This window comes from Neomonachus schauinslandi, chromosome 1, assembly GCF_002201575.2.
Source record: "Neomonachus schauinslandi chromosome 1, ASM220157v2, whole genome shotgun sequence".
Taxonomy (NCBI): domain Eukaryota; kingdom Metazoa; phylum Chordata; class Mammalia; order Carnivora; family Phocidae; genus Neomonachus; species Neomonachus schauinslandi.
The window spans coordinates 74605433-74626449 of record NC_058403.1 but is presented as its reverse complement, the minus strand read 5'-3'; the positions used below and the strand labels follow the sequence as shown (position 1 = coordinate 74626449).

Here is a 21017-nt window from a genome sequence, read left to right as displayed (position 1 = left end):
AGTATACAATAGGCAGAATAAATGCCACTGTTTCTTTATGCTTAAAAGAGCTACAATCTTTAAGCAGCAGTGAGTAGCTGTGTATCTTTTTTCTAGTGTTCTTTTTGTATCCAGAGAACAAACTTCAGACACAGTATTTCCAAAAGCAGGCTAAATTTTGCTATAGCAAAGAGAACTTCTGCTATAGCAAAGAGAAATGAATTTTGAGAGAGCTAACCAATTCTGTTTTTCATAAACTTGCACAAGAAAGTTAGCAGTGGTACAGAGGCAGATATCCTGTAGGACTCACTATTTGAAGGAATTTTTTAAGAAGAAGTTAGACTGTCTCTTGCCACTTTCCCCCAACCTTCTGTTGAATTATAGGAATGTGTTCTATTCTTTAGAAGTTCTTTCTTCCCTTTTTCTCCATCTGGATATTTGTAAGCTACTTTAGCCTAAAATTTTCTCATGGTGCAGGTTTAAAGTCGAATTAAACAAATTGATTTCCTAGCATCTTTATTTTTTAATGCAAAGTTATGCTTATGGCATTCAGTTTAATTAAAGTCAAAGGTCACAATATATGGATTTATACTCTATTCTAATGTATAATGCATTTATCTCATAATATATGCCCAAGACTTCAATGAACAAAAAGAGAAAAATGTTTCCTCCATTTAAAACTCTTTTATTTCATATTTTCATTTCTGCCACTATATACAAAGTAGAAAATAAGTCAGCAGTACACTAGTTTGAAATAGGGCATTCTTTTAACACAGCAGGAAATTAAAACATAATTTCTGTTAAGAACATGATGAGTCATCTCATTCATTTGTGAAGCTTCACAGAGCAAATTGTAAATATGGATTTCCGTGTTCTGGAATCAATTACATAACCAATTTTTTCATGAGGGATGTTCATTCCTGATTACAACATTTTAAAATTTTCTCACTCTACAAAAAGTCTAGCAAATTCTACCTTTAATCTACAGATAGCTTTAGGGAATTAAATTTCTTAAAGCAAATTATTAAAAGATAATTTAATGGATTCTTCTAAAAAGAAGTAGCAAAAGCCTTTTTGAATGACCTTAGCCCTGAAGGTTCAAAATGCCTGCATATTGTTTAACTATTCCAAAGTTAATAAACATGAGATGATGAGCGCAGGAGTTGTCTTTTTTTTATAACGATATTATGTTTGTGTTTACAACTACTGTAAATATGTGGGAATAATTAGGCATTATTTAACAACTAATACTTATGTACATTTGAGTGGCTCCTAACAAGTATATAAATAGCACTATAGATATATTACTCAACTTGGTTTGTTTTATGTTTTTTTAACTTAAACAATATTATTCATACTCCCTTATGAGATAGTTTTCTCTTTAAGCACCACAAAATTATATTACATAGATAAGCTGCCTTTCCCCCATATTGTGAAATAAGGAACTGTGTGTAGGCTCATCTGACCATCTATTCTAGTCCTTAATACTCTTTAAAGTTACTTTGACAATGTTTCTGGGCCAGCACAAGTGACAGACAAAATTGAAGTTGAACTCCCAGCCTTGAGTTGATTAAATAAGCTTGTTCAGTTGCAGGCAAGAGCATTTTGATGTACAGATGTGAAAAAGAAAAAGAAAAAAAAAAAAAAAAGAAGAGAAAGCCAATAAGTTTTTGTTTTGTTTTCTTTATTTTTTAGCACAATGAGTGTAATCTCTTACAGACATGCTGAATCTCAAATAGTTCATGATGCTGTGGAGAAGGCAGAGATGAGAATTAAGAAACCAAAAGGCAAATTGTTTTGTAAGAAAGTTTTCTTAATATCTATCTCTGAGACATCTAGCATTACTTTCTCCTATAGTCCAATAAACCATACATTCCTGCTCTCTAGTAATGTATCCATTTGGTTGTAGCAATTTCAGTGACAGTTGTCCAAATGAACAGAAAAGAGATAGTAGCCAGCACAATCATAAGAAAGAGAAAGGACAATGATGCATATTTTTTCCATAAATTGAGACAATATAATTTATTTTAATTTTCCAAGGTGCTTTTTAAAATATTTTAATTGATAATAATTAGATACAACACTGTCAACTTGACCACTACAAGGCCATTTGATAGCCCATGCCAGGCAAAAGGACAACCGATTTGTCATTATTCACAACTTAAACCTTAAGTATACAATAGGCAGAATAAATGCCACTGTTTCTTTATGCTTAAAAGAGCCACAATCTTCAAGCAGTAGTGAGTAGCTGTGTATCTTTTTTCTAGTGTTCTTTTTGTATCCAGAGAACAAACTTCAGACACAGTATTTCCAAAAGCAGGCTAAAAGAGAAAGCAAAACAAATTCTTTATTAGGAGGATATTTGATGAAATACTACATTTGAATAAAATAGATTATGTGTGCCTCAGTATGAGAAAGGGAGTTTTGTAAAAGGAATGTTCTATATGGTTGTTATTAGCCTCATGTGAATCTGTAAATTAATTAGAATTAAATAAAATTTGAAAATTCAGTTTCTCCATCACACTAACCACATTTAGAGTACTCAGTAGTGACTTGCAGCTAGTGACTACCATAATGGGCACTGCATTAGAGAACAGTCACATCATCACAGAAAGTTCTATTGGATAGCACTGTTCTACATGATAATGCATGTAATACAGTTCAGAGAATACAGTAGGTCATCCTATTAGATACATCCCTCTGTTTTATATTTGGGGTAACTGAAATCTTAAAGAGGAAGTCACATGAGTAAAAAACCATGATAAATATGTTTCAATTTACTGGGGGGAAAGGAAGGAAGAGAGTTTAAAGTTCACTTTGCAGATCACCAAATGTTATTTAAGTAATTTATTTGTCACATTGAGTCTTCACATTCTGATCATTAAAATGATGCTTCAGAAAAATCAAACCAATTCTAACAGTATTTTAACTCCGAGAAACAAACTGAGGGTTTTAGAGGGGAGGGAGGTGGGGAGATGGGAATGGGAGGGGGGTACCCGATGATGGATATTAAGGAGGGCACATACTGCATGGAGCACTGGGTGTTATACGAAAACAATGAATCATGGATCACTACATCAAAAACATAACATAATAAAATTAAATTAAATTAAAAAATAAAAATAAAAAAACAGTATTTTAATCTTCAAATGCACGAATGAGTCATTTAAAAAATCTTCTGTAGGTGGTTTCCAATCGCCTGACTTATAGTAGCTTCATAGACTCATTATAAATTTCTCTAATTTCCTTCAATCTAAATGGTTTATAAAATTAAGACCTCAGGGTGACAGGTCTTTGATTCGCAATTGATGAATGGGACACCCAATGAAAAAGAGTTAAAAAAGATACTCTTTGAAATACTCTGAAATAAATGATAAAAGTCTGTCTGCTTGCCAGGTTTCCCTCCCTCTCTATTAACTCTCTAACCTAGAACCCTCAAGTTCATCACCACCTACACACACAGTATTATGACAGCACTCAGAGTCTACTTTTCATTTCTACAAGAGCCACGCTTCCTTTACATGAACCCACATTCAAATCTTATGAAAGGAGTTTATTTTCAGACATTAAACTGAGGACCCCGGCCCACTACTCCAATCTTCTCTTTATAGTGTGCTTCGGAAAGTTATCATCACTGCCCTTTCTGGCCCTTCAGATATCATTGAATATCTCAGTCTGTTAGGAAAATATAAATGTACACATATCCAAAAATTACTCATGAGTGGCTAGATTAAGTAGGCAATGGAATATAGTTAGGGAAATTTTCTGGACCTGGATGAAAGGAAGTGTCATGAATGACAACATGCCCAGCAGAGCCAGACTCTTCAGTGCTTATCTATCATGTATCATCGTGTGAAGGAAATCTCTTGCTAGTATCCTGGTGTCATCTGATGTCTGTTCGGTTCACTCTGGTAACCCTGTTTTCATCAGGATGCTATGTGTTGGACAGCTTTATATTTCTTTTTCATCTCCCATCCTCAAGTTTCTTCAAATGTGCTGCTCCTATCCTACGTCAGCTTATGAATCCAAAAAGCTGAAGTCATTAGGAGTGCAGCTAAGTAAATAGACCAGAGTGAGAGCTAGGAGACTTTTTCTTTCTTCTTTTTTTTATTTGATAATTTGACATTACATTTTGTAAATCTAAGGTGTACTGTGTGTTACTTTGATAAATTTCTATATTGTAATATGATTGAAGTAGTCTATGTCAAATTACATCTTTACAGTACAATATTATTGTCCACTTTCATTACACTGCATTAGATTTCTATGACTTATTTACTGCTCATAACAAGTTTATATACTTAAACACCATCAATCTTATCCAAACCCCTTGCCTCCATGATCCCCTGGTTACCACTGTTTCACTCTCTGGTTTTTCACAGGCTTGACTTTTTTAGATTCCAAATACAAGTGATATCATACAGTACTTGTCTTTCTCTGTCTGACTTATCTTGCTTAGCATAATGTGCTCATTTCATCCATGTCATTGGAAATGGCAGGATATCCTCCTTTCTCATGGTTGAATAATATTCCATTACACACACACACACACACACACACACACACACACACACCATTTTTATCCATTCATCCATCGATATATACCTGGAAGTAGAAGTGTTGGATCATAGAGTAAATCTATTTTTAATTTTTTGAGGAACTTCCATGTTGTTTTCCATAAAGGTTGGACCAATTTACATTCCTACCAATAGTGTATAAGAGTTCCTTTTCACCACATTCTCACCTTCACTCCTTGTCTCTTGTCTTCTTGATGATAGCCATTCTAACAGGTGTGAGGTGACATCTCACTGTGTTTCTGATTTGCATTTACCTGCTGATTAGTGATGTTGAGCATCTTTTATGTGTCTTTTGGCTATTTTGATATCCTTTTCAGAAAAAAAATATCTATTTAGTTCTTCTGCCCATTTTTTAATTAGATGTTTTTAGGGGTTTTTCTGTTGTTATTAAGTTGTGTTCTTTATATTTTTTAGATATTAACCTCTTATCCAATATATGCTTTGCTAAAATTTTCTTCCATTCTATAGCCTGCCGTTTCATTTTGTTGTTTCTTTTGCTCTGCAGAAACCTTTGAGTTTGATGTGGTCCCATTTGTTAATTTTTGCTTTTGTTGCTTGTGCTTTTGATGTCATGTCCAAAAAGTCCTTACCGAGACCAGTATTGATAAGCTACTGCTCTGTATTTTCTTAGAGGAGTTGTATGTTATCAGGTCTATGTTTAAGTCTTTTATTAACTTCAAGTGAATTTTTGTGAGTGGTGTGACATAAGGGTCCAATTTCATTGTTCGGCAGGTGTTTCTCCAATTTTCACAGCATCATTTTTTGAAGGACTATCCTTCTCCCATTGGGTGTTCACAGCTCCCTTGTTGAGTATTAGTTGACTCTATATGCCAGGATTTAATTCTAGGCTTTCTGTTCTGTTTCATTGGCCTGTATGTCTATTTTTGTGCCAGTTCCATACTGTTTTTATTACTATGGCTTTACAGTATAGTTTGAAACCAAGTTTTGTTCTTTTATCCTCAGAATATTTTGGCTATTTGGAGTCTTTTGTTGTTCCACATAAACTTTAGGATTATTTCTTCTATTTCTGTGAATAATGCCTTTGGTATTTTGGTGAGGATTGCATGGAATCTATAGATGGCTTTGGGGAATATGGCCATTTTAACAATATTTATTATTCCAGTCTATGAACACAGATTTCTTTCCATTTGTTTGTGTCTTCTTCAATTTCTTTCAGCAAAGTCTTAGAGTTTTCATGGTGTAGATCTTTCACTTCCTTGGTTAAATTTTTTCCTAAGTAAATGGACAGAGGGCCTGAATAAACATTTCTCCAAAGAAGCCGTACAATGGCCAACAGACATATGAAAAGATGTTCAATATAACTAATCTTCAGAGAAATGCAAATCAAAACCATAATGAGATATCACCTTTTACCTGTCAGAATGGCTGTTATGAAAATAAATAAATAAATAACAGCTGTTGGCAAAGATGTGGAGAAAAAGGAATCTTCATGCACTGTTGGTGGGAAGGCAAAATGGTGCAGCCACTATGGAAAACAGTATGGATGTTCCTCAAAAATTAAAAATAGAACTACCATATGATACAGCACTTTTACTTCTGGGTATTTAACTGAAGAAAATGGAAGCAGTAATTTAAAAAAATACATGCATCCCTATGTTGATTGCAACATTATTTACAATAGCCAAGATATAGAAGCAATCTAAGTGTCCATCAGTAGATGAATAGATAGAAAGATTGATTACACACACACACACACACACAATGGAATATCCATTAAAAAATGAAATTTTGCCATTTGTGACAACATGGATGGACCTAAAGGGTATTAAGCCAAATAAAATAAGTCAAAGACCATATGATTTCACTTATATGTAAACTCTAAAAAATAAAACAAATGAACAAACAAAACAAAACAGAAACAGACTCTTAGATTCAGAGAATAATCTGGCAGTTGCAGAAGGGAGGGAGTGAAATAGAGGAAGGAGATTAAAAGGTACAAACTCCCAGTTATAAAGTAAGTAAGATGTGGGGATATAATGTACAGCATAGGGAATATAGTTAAAAATATTTAAAAACTTTATATGGTAACAGATGGTGGATAGATTTATCCTGGTGATCACTTCCTAATGTTGTATTACTATGCTGAATACCTGAAACTAAAATAATATTGTATATCAACTATAATTCAATAAAATTTTATTCCTAAGTATTTTATTGTTTTTGATGCTATTACAATTGGGATTTTTTTTTTCCAATGCTTCATCATTAGTATAAAGGAATCCCACTGATTTCTGTAAGTTGATTTTGTAATCTGCCACCTTACTTATTAAGTATCATTAATTAATTTCAACAGGTTTTTGATTGACTTTTTGGGATTTTGTAAATATAAGATCATATCATCAGTAATTAGTGACAGTTTTACTTCTTCCTTCCCAATTTGGATGCCTTTTATTTCTTTGTCTTTCCTAATTGCTCTACCTAGGACTTCTAGTACCATATTGAATAGAAGTGGTGAGAGTGGGCAACCTTGTCTTGTTCCCAAACTCAGAGAAATCCCTTTCAATTTTTCTCCATTGAATACGATATTAGCTGTGGGTTTGTTATATATGGACTTTACTATGTTGAGGCATGTTCCTTCAATACCCAACCTGTTTTTATCATGAAAAGATGTTGTATTTTATTACATTAGACAGCACCATTTAGTGAATTTAGCAGGTGTCTATCAGTTATATATTAAATGATTAAAGCAAACTATAATATTCCCCATTAAGTATAAGTTACTATTGCATTAGCTGGATCTCTGGGTCCATTTTATCTTCACACAATGTTATTTATAGTAGACAACTTCTAGTTATGCAATAGAAGCACAGTTTAAATATAATGTGGGTTGTTTTTGTGACCTAACCTGGGCATCTACTTCATATGTTTATCACCACAAATATTTATTTTATTCCTACTACATACAAATATGTTTCAATATCACCTTGCTTAAAAACAAAGAAGTTTCTTTGACCGCCTTCAAACTTACCTAGCTAATATCCCAATTTTTTCTACCCTTTAGAACAAAATTTCTCAAATGTGGTGTCTACTGTCAGTGGTTCCTGACAGATGATAAAAATATTGTTTTATCATGTTCTCTTTAGCCCAAAGTCCATCAAACAATTCTTGTCAAAGCCATTAATAACCTTTCATTCCTGTTCAGAAGGAAAATTGCAGTTGTCAACTTACTGGACATATTATAGCTTTAAATACACTTTCATTACTTCCTGGAAACAGTACAGTCTTCCTTTCTTTGTCACTTCCTTCCTTGGTAGCTACTCCTATTAAGCCTCCTTTGCTGATTCTCTTGTCTGCCCAACCTCTAACCTTGGAATCACTTGGGCTTCAGCCCTGGCTGTCTTCTCTTTTATATCTAGAGTCATTCCTTAGATGGTCTGATCAAAATACCAAGCAATATTGATATGCTGATAACTATCAAATTTATATCTCCAATATGAGCTGCTTCCCTAAACTTCAAATTTATATATTCAATGGTCTACTCATATCACTATAGAAGTCCCCCCCTTATCCATGGGATAAATGTTTCAAGACCCCCAGTGGATGCCTGAAACTGCAGATAGTACTGAATGCTATAAATACTATGTTTTTCCTATACATACATACCTACGATAAAGTTTAGTTTACAAACTAGACACAGTAAGAGATTAACAACAATAACTAATAATAAACTAGAACAATTATAACAATATGCTGCAATAAAAGTTATGTGAATGTGGTCTATTTCCCTCAAAATATCTTATTATGCTCTAGTCACCTTTATTCTGGTGATGATGTAGATGATACAATGCCTACTTGATGACATGAAGTGAGGTGAATGACGCAAGCACTATGACGTAGCATTAGGCTACTATTGACCAGAATTCTGATGATATGTCAGAAGGAGATCATTTGCTTCTGAACCATGGTTGACCACAGGTAACTGAAACTTCAAAATGTGCCTAAGGAGGCTACTATACTTGGAAGATACTGTTATGCATGGCATAACAAGCTCAAAATATCTGTGGTTGGGATATGACTCTCCAAATATTCCTTGTGCTTTTTTTTTTACATCTCCCGGGTGATTCCCTGAGCCTATTAAGTTAGATTAAGATCATGTGCCTAATTTTGGCAGTTAAGAGTGTGTTTACCTCCATTTCTCTCCTGCTCTACTACAGAGACACATAGAGTAGATACAGTGCAAAGGAAAATGACCAACATACACGAGACTTCATGTAATCAAAAAATAAATCTTAAAGCAAGCTAATTCACTGAGATTGTAAGGTTAGTTTGCTAATGTAGTTCGCCTAATTTATCCCCAAATACAATTTGACAACAAATACAAAGGGAATAAAGAGAGTCCAGAAATACAAGATCTCAAAATGTTGAAAGAACTAACCTCTTCTAGATCCCAAACACTATAAAATGAGATTTAAAACTACTCCAAGTGACAGAGGCTCTGTAAAAAGCAGTTGGAATAAAGAACTCAGGGCAAAAATCAGATCGAGCGTATAGTGTTTAAGGTATGTTCCAGATACTTTCAAGGCAACTGCTACTAAGTTGGGGGTGAGAATGCAGAATAATTAAAATTGCTTTTTTAAAAAGTATTTGCATGGAGCAAGTACATGAGAAGCTTTCTAAATTTTTGAAAGAACGTCATTGTCAAAGAAACCATAAAGCCTAAAATAAAAATATCTTTGACACTTAAAGACAAAATAAACTTTGGGCTTCCAACTTTGCAGACGTAGGATAAGACCTGAGAAAACTGTGCCATCCTGGAGAAGGGAATAATCCCCAAGTAGCACATAAGATGTGTCCAGGGATAAAAATGAAGAAGGAAAAATTTCAAACAGTGCAGCCAGTGAAGCATTACAATGAGCAAATGACTCCTCCTAGGTACTACAGGCTCCAGTCAAGACACCTTTTCTCATCCCCAGGGTAGGAGATCTTTATAATATTTGCCTAGTGGAATTTCAGAAGTGCTGGAGGGTAGCACTCTGTCTGTGTCTTGTTCATTTCCTTTATGAAAGGGATTATCCTGTCCTTGGTCCTCTACCAATTATTGGAATTGTCCTTTTAGCTAACAGGTCTGTGAATGAAGAGGAAGAAGCTACATTGTAGCTGATGAAGACTAGTAAGTATCTCCTCCTGGGGAGACTATTCTTTGTTCTGGGTTCAGTCAGTGAATGAGATCTGGGAATGTCTCTAATGGCAATGGATTGAGTATAGTCTATGTGGCTAAGCAGAGATCGAAGGATTGACTGTGTGTGGTAGACACAGTGCTCCCCAAGTATTATATGTACTTCCCAAAATTTCTCAGCCTATCTTGCCAATATTTTGGTGGCAGCCCACATGACTAATTCTAGCCAATGGACTTTGGGAGAAGGGACACTTGTCACTGAACTGAGGCAGTTTGGAGCTGGGATGTGTCCTCTATCCCTTTCCTGTGTCTTGGCAATATTAGGGGCAGTCAAGATATAACAACCTTCTAGATGATATAGCCAGAAAATAGAAGAGGGTTGTATGACATGCATTGGACTTTACTATATAATAGGCCTCTGAGATTGGGATTAAAACTGGTACCACATCATAGCCTAAGCTATGCTAATTATGGGAAGGCCCAATAAATCTCTATCCCAAACCTTTTATACCACCAAACTTTCTCCTCTTCCAGCTATCTCTGGCTCAATAAATAGAAATTGCCCTCTTTTTCCTAGTTGCTTAAAACAAAAACTTTGGAATCATTTTTGATGCCTTCCCTTTTTTAAAAAACACAAACCACATGTAATCCTACAACAAACTTTGTTGATTTTTTTTACTCAAATTATATCCAGAATCAGACCCCTTCTTACCGATTCACTACTGCCACCCTAATCCAAGCTACTACCACTTACCATCTGAACCACGAAATTCTCTTCATTAATGGTTTCTCTGCTTCTACCTCTGCCCATCTTTTGCAGTATATTCTCCGTGAAGCATCAGAGTGGTTTTGTTAAAACTTATCTCATATTACTCCTTTTGCTACAAGTTTCCAGTGATGTCCCATATGATACCCAGTAAAAGCTAAAGTCCTTAAGAATCCTGAAGGTTCTCTCTCTTACAGCTTCCAATTCATCTTCTACTACCCTCTCCTTCAGGCTCACTAGCTGAGTCACTTAGCAGTTGGGTTATTTTTGGCATATAATTTCACCCCTCTGAGATGTAATTTCCTCATCTATAAAATAAGCATAGTAATAGCTACCCTATGTGGTTTACGATGAAAATAAAATAATAATTATAGTACTGATCAAAACCATAAAAAACAAGTTAGGCTTACATAGTACTTACTATATGCCAGGCATTATTCTAAATACCTTTCATATATTTACTCATCAAGTCCTCCTGACAATCTCATAAAGATAATTATTGCTATAATTTGCATTTGGGGGCAAAGAAAATGAGACGCAAGAAGTTACATAATTGCTCAAGGTCACACAGGTAGGGAATGTCAATGTTGATTTGGACCCAGGCAGTTTAGCTCTAGAGCCTATGTATTTAGCCACAATAGTTTGACATCTTAAAGCATAAAAAGTCTGGTATATGCTAAGTATTTAAATAATACCAGTTCATCTTCTTCCCACTTAGTAGTATTGTGAAATAGGCTTTTGAACAAGTTAAAGACAAATCTGGGAGGAGGGGAAAAATGTAAATAAATAAAATGAGTCTTAGGAAGGCTCACATCACTATATGAATGGAGAAATATATAATCAAATTTTTCAAATATAAGAACTAATTCAGCAAGAAACAAGAATTTCCCAAGAAATATTATAAAAAATAAGAGGGATCCAAAAGACAAATCTTTCTAAAATTAAATGTTATGATTCAAACCTTGAACCCAGTGTTAGAGCAATGAGGGTTCTCCTTACTTCAATAAAGATGTTCTAAAATTTGAATTGACTTAAAACCTGATTGCTTCAATTTGTGATTCTCCCAACTCTAGTCTTTAAGCAAAATAGCAAGCCATAGTTCACAATTCGAGGCAATAAGGGCATATTTTACTTAATCCTGGAACATAAGACCTTATTATCCACTCCTGTAAACATGACAGAGCTCAGATATATTCATATGGGAACATATTCATTGGCATCTTCTTTAAAAATATCAACCTTGATCTTGATAATCACCATAGGATTAAGAAATGTCAAGTTAACCTTTTCCCTCTTAGTAATAATTGCAAAAGTAATCTTTCAGATGTCAATTATAAAACTTTGAAATGAAAATTTACCTCGCTTATTTGGATGGGAAGAAGATAGACCATCTATAGCATAGGATATCTCAGCATCTTTTGCCTCCATGAACTGCTCTTTTAGCTGTTAAAAAGCAAATATAAAAATTATCAATCTTTAATAAGAACGATGCTGCTTTCTGTTGAAAAAGAGGAATAATTAGAATAAGAAAGGAAAAAGAGTAGGAAAAAATGGAAGAAAGGAAGAAATAAAGGAGAAAAAAGAGGAATGGAAAAGGAGAAAAAGTAATAAAGAAAATAAACAAATATAATTAAGTGGAAAAATCCAAGGAAACTTATTTAGAGACTGGCTGGGAAAGGCACATGACTCAACAGGAGATCAGGAAAAAAAAGGTTTATAGTGAAGGATGTCAACTCTGGGTGTTAGTTAATGGGGAGCCTATTAATACAGCCTGTGTTGCTGGACTGGATTTGATGTCACCTCTAACAAGCAGTCCTCTTCAAGGAGCTTCAAAGGGTTGTATAAATGTTTGAAGTTCCTGAAATATTTCTCCTTTCCAGCAGGAAGTGAGAAGTATTTTGAGGCCCTACAGTTTTTACCTGGAATTCAACCCATGTTAATTTTTAGCAAGCTCTCTGATTGCCCATGCTCTGAAGACCTACTTCTTTTTGAACTCTACTCCAAAATAGAGTTCAGCCTGGCTGCTGAGGGTGTCCATGTCTGACCTGCTCAGAGTGATGGGGCATGATTCTCTCTCCCAAACAGCCACACGGCTTGTATAATATTGGATTTGCATGCATGTATGTGAACAAGTTTTGAAATCATCTAATCTGGTGATTTTCAAATTTTCTTCCCAGCATGTCAAGCAGTGGGGGAATAAGGCTGCTAAGGGGCTTCCTATCAGGAGGGCTGAGAGCAGGTCAGGAAGATGACCCTTCAGGCCCCCAACCAGCTGCTTTAAACAGGACAGCTCCACTTTCATATGCTTCATTTACTAGGAACACATCCAATTGATTTGGGAAAAAGTATTTCTACTTTTAAAAAGAGTAAGTATATTATTGAAAATCACCAATCTAAGTATAGCCTCCCATTTTACAGATGAAGAGATTTAAATCCATAGAATTTTGATTTGTCCATGGTCTTATAGTTAGGTAATTGGAGAGCTGGGATAAGAATCCAGATTTTCTACACATTTTATCTCAAGATCACTTCAGCTATATATAGTTTTGTTTTGGTTTTCTTTTCTTTCTTGATTTTTTTAAGTGTAATTTGACTATTTTTTTCCCTAGTGAATAACTTTACTCTTTCTCTAGCAGGAATACAAAAATTTTACAGTATAGTACTAATAATTTTTCAAACTATGCCCAAAGATAAGAAAATGCCTTAGAATGATTATTAAAATTGAAATTAAGTATTTCACATTCTCACCTGGTTAAGTTCTTCCAATTTGTTAGCCAGTTCTCTATCTGCAAGATACATTTGTCATATGAAAAATTTCATTGCAAGTAATATTTGATTCACTTCAGGACACACATTCAGGATCTTATGTGGAAGGCAAAGGTCTTTTTCATATGATTTAAGACCACCCATCATCCCTGATATAAAACCCAAATACTTTCTCAATGCCTATAATATTGAATTGCAACCAGTTATATAATGAGAAAATACCTAATTTCTAGCAATAAGCACAAAGACTTCTAAAATAGGCCATAGTTCTGGGGCGCCTGGGTGGCTCAGTCAGTTAAATGTCTGCCTTCGGTTCAGGTCCTGAACCCAGGATCTTGGAATCGAGCCTGGGCAGGGAGTCTGCTTCTCCCTCTGCCTGTGCTCATGCTCGTTCTCTCTCTCTCTGTCAAATAAAGTGTTTAAAAAAAATCAATATAAAATAAAATAGACCATAGTTCCAACAAGCACTATTATTTAGAAATAAACTATTTTACTGATATAAGGAAATCTTATGAAACAATATTAAGTGAAAAAAGCAGGACACAAGCATCTATATATTCAGTTGAGAAAGATAAGCCCAAAATATAAATAGTAACTCCTTCCCTTACAATTTGAGTATAAATTTTCCTTTTTTATAATTTCATTCATTTTCTTCAATGATAATATCTTACTTCTAATTTTAAAATGTTGTATTTTTGAAGTATTTATTAAGATATTGTTGTAGTCAGCACATTGTCCCATGAATAGACATTTTCTTTAGAAGACCAAATGTTTTCTGAGAGTATACCACATTAACATATTATCACATTTTCTCTCAGGCTAGACTTACTAAGTTTCTGAGAGTATTTGTCATTTCTTGGGGAACATTCTGACACGTAATTGTAAATTAGATTCTCCTGTTCTTCAAAGAAAAAAAAAAATCTCAATTGGTGTAGCTTACATTTCCCAATGGTTTATACTCCAACCACTTCCCACATTGGGAGAATTTGATTGCAAAATGTGTTAAAACTGCTATGAGATTGCTGTTAATTTGTGAAATTTCTAGTGGAAACCTATGAACAGATGTGAAACATACAGTAAAAAAAAAAATACATATATATTAACTGTACCAGTGAGGATTTGCATAGATAAGAAGAAAATATGAGTAAAGATCACTGGTGTGTAACTAGATGGTTACCGATCTGACTAGGACCTTCTAATTGAAGAAAATAGGATTTTAATATTTGTTAATAATGCCATTGCTTTTATTTATTTATTTATTTTTTAAGATTTTATTTATTTATTTGAAGAGAGAGACACAGCGAGAGAGGGAACACAAGCAGGGAGAGTGGGAGAGGGAGAAGCAAGCTTCCCACTGAGCAGGGAGCCCTATGCGGGGCTCGATTCCAGGACCCTGGGATCATGACCTGAGCTGAAGGCAGACGCTTAACGACTGAGCCACCCAGGCGCCCCAATGCCATTGCTTTTAGCATGAATATGAAATAATAAAAACACTTAAGCCATCAGTGCAGCATAAAAGGGAGTAGTTATTATTTTATTTAATATAAATATACATTTAGAAAGAGCAAGTCAGAGGACAGAATAACTTCTTGACTCACCAATGTTAGAAGGTCTTTGGAAATCAAAATTTTTATTCAGTAGAGCCAGCAGTAGTTCTTCACGATTTGTATCTTCTTTATCTGGAAACAATTCATTTCCTGTAATAATCACCTCAATGTAATAAAACCTCTATTTTCAATCTGTGTCACTGAAAGTATTTCTAATTAAATACATTTTACAGGTAACTATCAATGCATATAGTCACTGATAAAAGGGGTGTGGAGAAAGGTGTGTAATCCAAAAAGATGGGCTGTTAAAAAAAATCATTGAATGTACTGGAGCTCTCAAAGAGAGATTGTGAGAGAGGAAGAGGGAGAGACAGAGAGTATGTCTGAAAGATGACACCCTAAAATTTACCTGCCATCATTCCTAGGTAGTAGAATCGCAGGTAAATTTATTTTTTACCTGCGTTGTTGAAATTTTCTACTCTTGTGTGTAATATGAAAAACATAAAAGTTATATTTATAAAGAAAAAATAATTTTTGATTTTAAGATTTTATTTGCTACACACATTTAAATATGAGCTATTTTGTGTTCAGAGAGTGCCTTTAAACCATCTAAGGAAACCTGTGGAAGAGGTGGTATAATGTCTCTTTTCTCCCTATTGACATCTTTCCATCTTTGTCAGTTTCACTCCCAGCCCATTCATTGATTAGATGCTCAACTCTTTCAGCACTTTAAAAATAGAAATATCACCCAAATTTTTGTAAATATTTTTATTCTGGAGTAGAAATCAGGACAATAGCCTTTACTCAAGCTATAAAACATGAAGACTCAACAAGATATCTATTAACAAATAATGCAATTGAAATAACAACTAGTGTATTACAAACAAAATAAACTTTTGTGAGGTGGCCTGAAAAATCAAACCTTTATCATAGAACTTCTATCGGATCATCTTCCCCATTTCCTAGCTCCTCATACTAGCTGACAGTGTGAACAGAAGGTAGATTTGTGAGTTTGAAGTTTAAAAGTGAAAATATTGTTGTAGCTACAGAAATGGCTCATGACTTGACTATATTATTCGATGAAATCATCTGCCTTTCCTGTGTCTACAAAATGTTTATTGATGCACTCAAAGGACTAAGAGGCTAATGAAAGGAATGAGAATGCTTTGGTGAGGAAGCAAATGGATGACTTGGGGCAAGTGACAGCATTGTTTCCACACCGACCAAACATAGTTCACTGGTGCTCAGCTCTTCAATTTCCTTTACTTCATAAACATAGAAATTATCTGTGACATTCTGGTTTTTCCTATTGATTAATTAAAACACTAATAGAATATCAATGGAACTTTTGCTTCACATTAATTAAATGAAGACCCTCAGAGATAGTTTAGTTTAAGACATGGCCATGCAATAAGGTAATTGTTACTACAGTTGTTTATGAAAATGTTAAATCATAAACTTTAAAATGTTTCAGTTTGAAAAAAGACATAAGGTACATTTTATAGCCAGATGATAATGGCTACTTAATTCAGAAAGAGAACTGTGATAAGAGAAACTGATTCATTGCCTTAACTAGAGAAAGTATAAGACTAGAAGGAAGTGGGGCACCTGGGTGGCTCAGATGGTTGAGCATCTGCCTTTGGCTCAGGTCATGATCCCAGGGTTCTGGGATAGAGCCCCACGTCCGGCTCTGCCCCTCTTCTGGCTCAGTGGGGAGCCTGCTTCTCCCTCTCCCTCTGCCTCTCCTCTTCCCCTTCCCCCTCCCCCACTCATGCTCTCTCTCTCTCTCTCTGTATCTCTGTGTCTCAAATGAATACATAAAATCATAAGAAAAAAATATTTAAAAAAAAAGACTAGAAGCCAAACTATGGAAAGAGCCAAGATGTCCATCCACAGATGAATGGATAAAGAAGATGTGGTGTATATATATAATGGAATATTATGCAGCCATCAAAAGGAATGAAATCTTGCTATTTGCAATGATGTGGATGAAACTGGAGGATATTATGCTGAGCGAAATAAGTCAATCAGAGAAAGACATGCATCATATGATCTCACTGATATTAGGAATTCTTAATCTCAGGAAACAAACTGAGGGTTGCTAGAGTGGTAGGGGGTGGAAGGGATGGGGTGGCTGGGTGATAGACATTGGGAAGGGTGTGTGCTACAGTGAGAGCTGTGAGTTGTGTAAGACTGATGAATCACAGACCTTTACCTCTGAAACAAATAATACATTATATGTTAAAAAAAAAAAGAAGAAGAAGAAGAAGAAGATAGCAGGAAGGGAAAAATGTAGGAGAGGAAATCGGAGGGCGAGACGAACCATGAGAAACTATGGACTCCGAGAAACAAACTGAGGGTTTTAGAGGAGAGGGGGGTGGGGGGATGGGTTAGCCTGGTGATGGGTGTTAAAGAGGGCACATACTGAATGGAGCACTGGGTGTTATACACAAACAATGAAACATGGAACACTACATCAAAAACTAATGATGTAATGTATGGTGATTAACATAACATAATAAAAAAGAAAGACTAGAAGGAAGTAAGGAGGAAAGTGTAGAGCTGAAGGTTTTATGTGCTTAATTCACAACCCACTTCTGCATATTTAAGTGGAATATTTTTCACAAAAGAAAATTAATCTATTTGCCTTTCTTTACCAGTTTTGTTTCCAGTAACTACACTTGTATTAACTGTCCTCAGAAAGTCTTGTCACTACCTTTTAAGGCAACCAAAGTTTACAGGAATCTCTGAAGAAAAAGTTTTCTCAAAAAATTTTTTAAATATTTTTTATTCCTAAAGTTAAGATATTGTCTAAGAAATATAAAATATGTTTTTTTCTAGTTTTCATTTTTAGTTTTAAAAGATAACAGTTTTAAAAGAAAAAAATTACACATACTTTGACTATGTTTCTGTCTTTGAACTAAAGTCATTTGAAAAAATAAATAAATAAATAAAAGTTAATATTGATAAAAGAAATGTTTGAATAAAAATTACCTGAGTGTAGATGCATCCTTAGCACAGCAGATGGCAAAGTTACCCAGACATGACAGAGTGAATGCTTTTGCAAATACACAGATAAAACTAGTTCATTACTACTTAAGATACTGACTCAAAAGATTTTATTGTCTCCTTGCTTTTCGTTCAAATGTGAAGCATTTTAGTGGAGACAGATGAGAAATTTTACCAGAAAGAAACCTGGAAACCCCCCCAAAATGATAAAATACCAAAAAAAATTAATAAATTTTCTGCAGTCTTCTGGGTCATGATATTCACTCTTCAATCTTTTGTGGTAGGCAATTTGCTCAGTGTGAGCATCACCCAACAAGCCAGGCTTTTCTATAGCCCCGACCAAATGAAAGCTGGCAGACTGTGCCATTTGTCTTGAGTATTGTCTAACACAGAAAGAACAAGGGGTAGTAACCCCAACTTTGTACTCTGTTAGTGGACAAATGCTTATTTGAAAAATGTGTCAAAAGACCACAATAAGTCAAACGTTTGGCTGCTTTGACAAATATGTGTATGGAGAGAAGCTCACTCTAATCATAGATAATTTAGATCAGAAAATAACCTTAGAAGTAATTTAATCTTTCCCATTTACACACAAGGCAACAGATCCAAGGGCATCCCAGAGAGAAAACTTTTCAATATGCTGCCAGTGATAGAAGGACATCAGTGTTTGGTCTTCTGGGGTCAGAGGTGTTATTTAATTTTAACCTAGAAAAATGCCGTAGAGTTGGATTTTGCTGTATCCCACATCCACGTGAAATCAGAAGTTACATTTACTACTAACATCCTAATTTTGCAAAGTCCTCAATGAATAGTCTCATTTTTCCTCACATGTTTGCACTATGCTAAGAACATTGAAAATCTCATTATTTCACAGGAAGAGCAATGGAGGCCCACCAAGTGCAGTTGATTTTGACTGGCCAAAGACAAAATGTGAGCCATGGATAAAATCCAGACTTTTTGATTCCCAAGCTTCTATTTATATCTCTGGGAAAATTTGTTTTTCAATGGGAAAATCCCTATAAATAAATAACGAGGATTTATGCAATTTTATTTTCACTGCCAAAAGAACTGCTCTAACTTTCATTGACTTTTTTTTTTTTAAGATTTCATTTATTTATTTGACAGAGAGAGAGATAGAGAGAGCAGGAACACAAGTGAGGGGAGTGGGAGAGGGAGAAGCAGGCTTCCCGCCGAGCAGGGAGCCCGATGTGGGGCTCGATCCCAGGATGCTGGGATCATGACCTGAGCCGAAGGCAGATGCTTAAGGACTGAGCCACCCAAGCGCCCTTTCATTGACTTTTTTTTTTTATTATGTTATGTTAATCACCATACAATACATCATTAGTTTTTGATGTAGTGTTCCATGATTCATTGTTTGCGTATAACACCCAGTGCTCCGTGCAGTACGTGCCCTCCTTAATACCCATCACCGGGCTAACCCATTCCCCACCCCCCTCCCTTCTAGAACCCTCAGTTTGTTTCTCATTGATTTTTAAAACCACATTTAAGCAACATGGTCTAGTAAAATTGAATTCCATCTAAAAAAGAGAAACTTGATCCCTCTTCTCAACCCAATATCATGTAAACCAAATGTATTATGTTCTGATTTGGTTCCTCTATGTAGGACAAAAGGCTCGTTCCTTCCCATCAAGGAGGTCAGTTAGATGACAGTAACCTCAAAATCTCAAGCTGGAAGGGAAAATAGAGAGCACTATTTTAAGTTACTATTTTTCAAACATAAAGAAATATATAAAAGTTTCAATGATGTTGTTTGCCTAATAAATCAACATTAAATTTAGCTCCCCTGATTCTCAGATGAAGAGCTATTTCCACTACAAAATACATTGAAAATTTTAAAGAAAGATCAATACAATTTACAATATTACAAGAGCAGAAACTTATTTTCTCCAACTTTACATGGTAAATATTTGTAGATGTCATAGATTAAATTATTTCATTTAACCTAAGTATCGTAAATATGTTAGAAATCTGATAAATACAGTCAATGAATAATGTGGGTGTTAGCATCATCCTCCTGAAAATACTATGTAGATTTCCCCATGCATTATTTTTTTCCAAATCTCTGCAAACACAAATTTCCGTCCTAATGTGTTATTCTCTGAGCCATTCTCCTTTCGTAAGTAACTTATTCATAATCTCATTGGATAAAAATACTGTTTTCTTTCCCCAAATGTACTTTAAGAATATGCACATATTAGTTAATTGATTGTATTACTATTTATACATTCACTACCTTTGGTCATAGAGTAGAAGTAAGAAAAATGTGCCTCATAATTAGAAAAAAAATAAAGTGTTGTTGAAATAAATTTAGTATAATGTTGGTTAAAATTAATTTACTTGTGAAGAACAGCCTCACAGATTACATTTAATTTAAAACAGCAACTTCTGAAGAGATGTTTAATGATTACATTATGCTAATGCCTTAAAGTATTATTTTGATACTGGCAGAAAAACCAAGGCAATGCAAAGAGGAAGATAAGGATTATTTACCCATCTGTAGGATTTTAGACTCATGTGTACATACCTTGGATCAGATATGGCCGTCCATGCACCAATTCCAAAAAAATCATTACAGATAACAAAGTTAGGAGTCCAAAACAAAGAGTGGCTGAAAGGATCTTGTTCATGTTAAAAATCTTCTTCTGTGCTAGCAGAGAAACTGGACTCTCCAGGTCAAGATGAATACTTCAGTGGCTCTGGAATGCTGCAGAGATCACTTTTAAAAGGTGGCAAGTGTGCTTCAACTACAAATGATCTGGACAAAGAAAAAAAAAAAAACTTATAAAATGTAATGCATTCTGTCAACATGATTCACTACTTGGAGAAGTGACAAGTTTGCTACTCGGTCAATGACAGGAAGAACCCAATCGATACATCTCATACCTGCCCATTTCACTAAAAGCAGGCATTCCTATGCACGCCCACGCACTCAGACACATACACAAGCTTAGAGCAAAAATTAGCAATGTAGAACCTTTTGGTTAGATTTTCATAACAATGAAATGGGAACAAGGCCTTTCATTTGACTAATTTAGAGCCCCCACGGAGGTCTTCCTAATAGCCCATGTTATTTGCAACCACCGCTTGATTTTTAACCAAGCAAATAGATTTGAGTTGGGAAGAGCTCAAATCGGAAATGAATGATAATGGGAACATTAATGTCTTACTACATTGAAGAAGGATGGTTTCATTTTGCTGCAACCAGCACTTCTAGA

General features: G+C 34.9%; 1 protein-coding gene across 1 annotated transcript; it reads right to left on the bottom strand.

Moving 5' to 3' along the window:
• Nucleotides 1-2274: 2274 nt before the first annotated feature.
• Nucleotides 2275-20429, bottom strand: UTS2B (urotensin 2B). Its single transcript, XM_021692627.1, has 5 exons — nt 20327-20429; nt 14824-14922; nt 13201-13245; nt 11818-11904; nt 2275-2300 (listed from the first exon to the last, which is right to left on the bottom strand). Exons 1-5 carry the CDS (start codon nt 20427-20429, stop codon nt 2275-2277), a joined length of 360 nt encoding a protein of 119 aa, XP_021548302.1.
• Between the last annotated feature and the right edge of the window lie 588 nt (nt 20430-21017).

Bases quoted from the DNA above. Each gene is read 5' to 3' on its own strand.
- UTS2B (XM_021692627.1), bottom strand. From the start codon at position 20,429: ATGAACAAGATCCTTTCAGCCACTCTTTGTTTTGGACTCCTAACTTTG. The intron at 14,923-20,326 runs GTATGTACACAT...TGATTATTACAG, and splicing joins ACGGCCATATCTGATCCAAG to GAAATGAATTGTTTCCAGAT. The intron at 2,301-11,817 runs GTAAATTTTCAT...TTTCTCTTTTAG, and splicing joins TTCCCATCCAAATAAGCGAG to CCTGCTTTTGGAAATACTGT.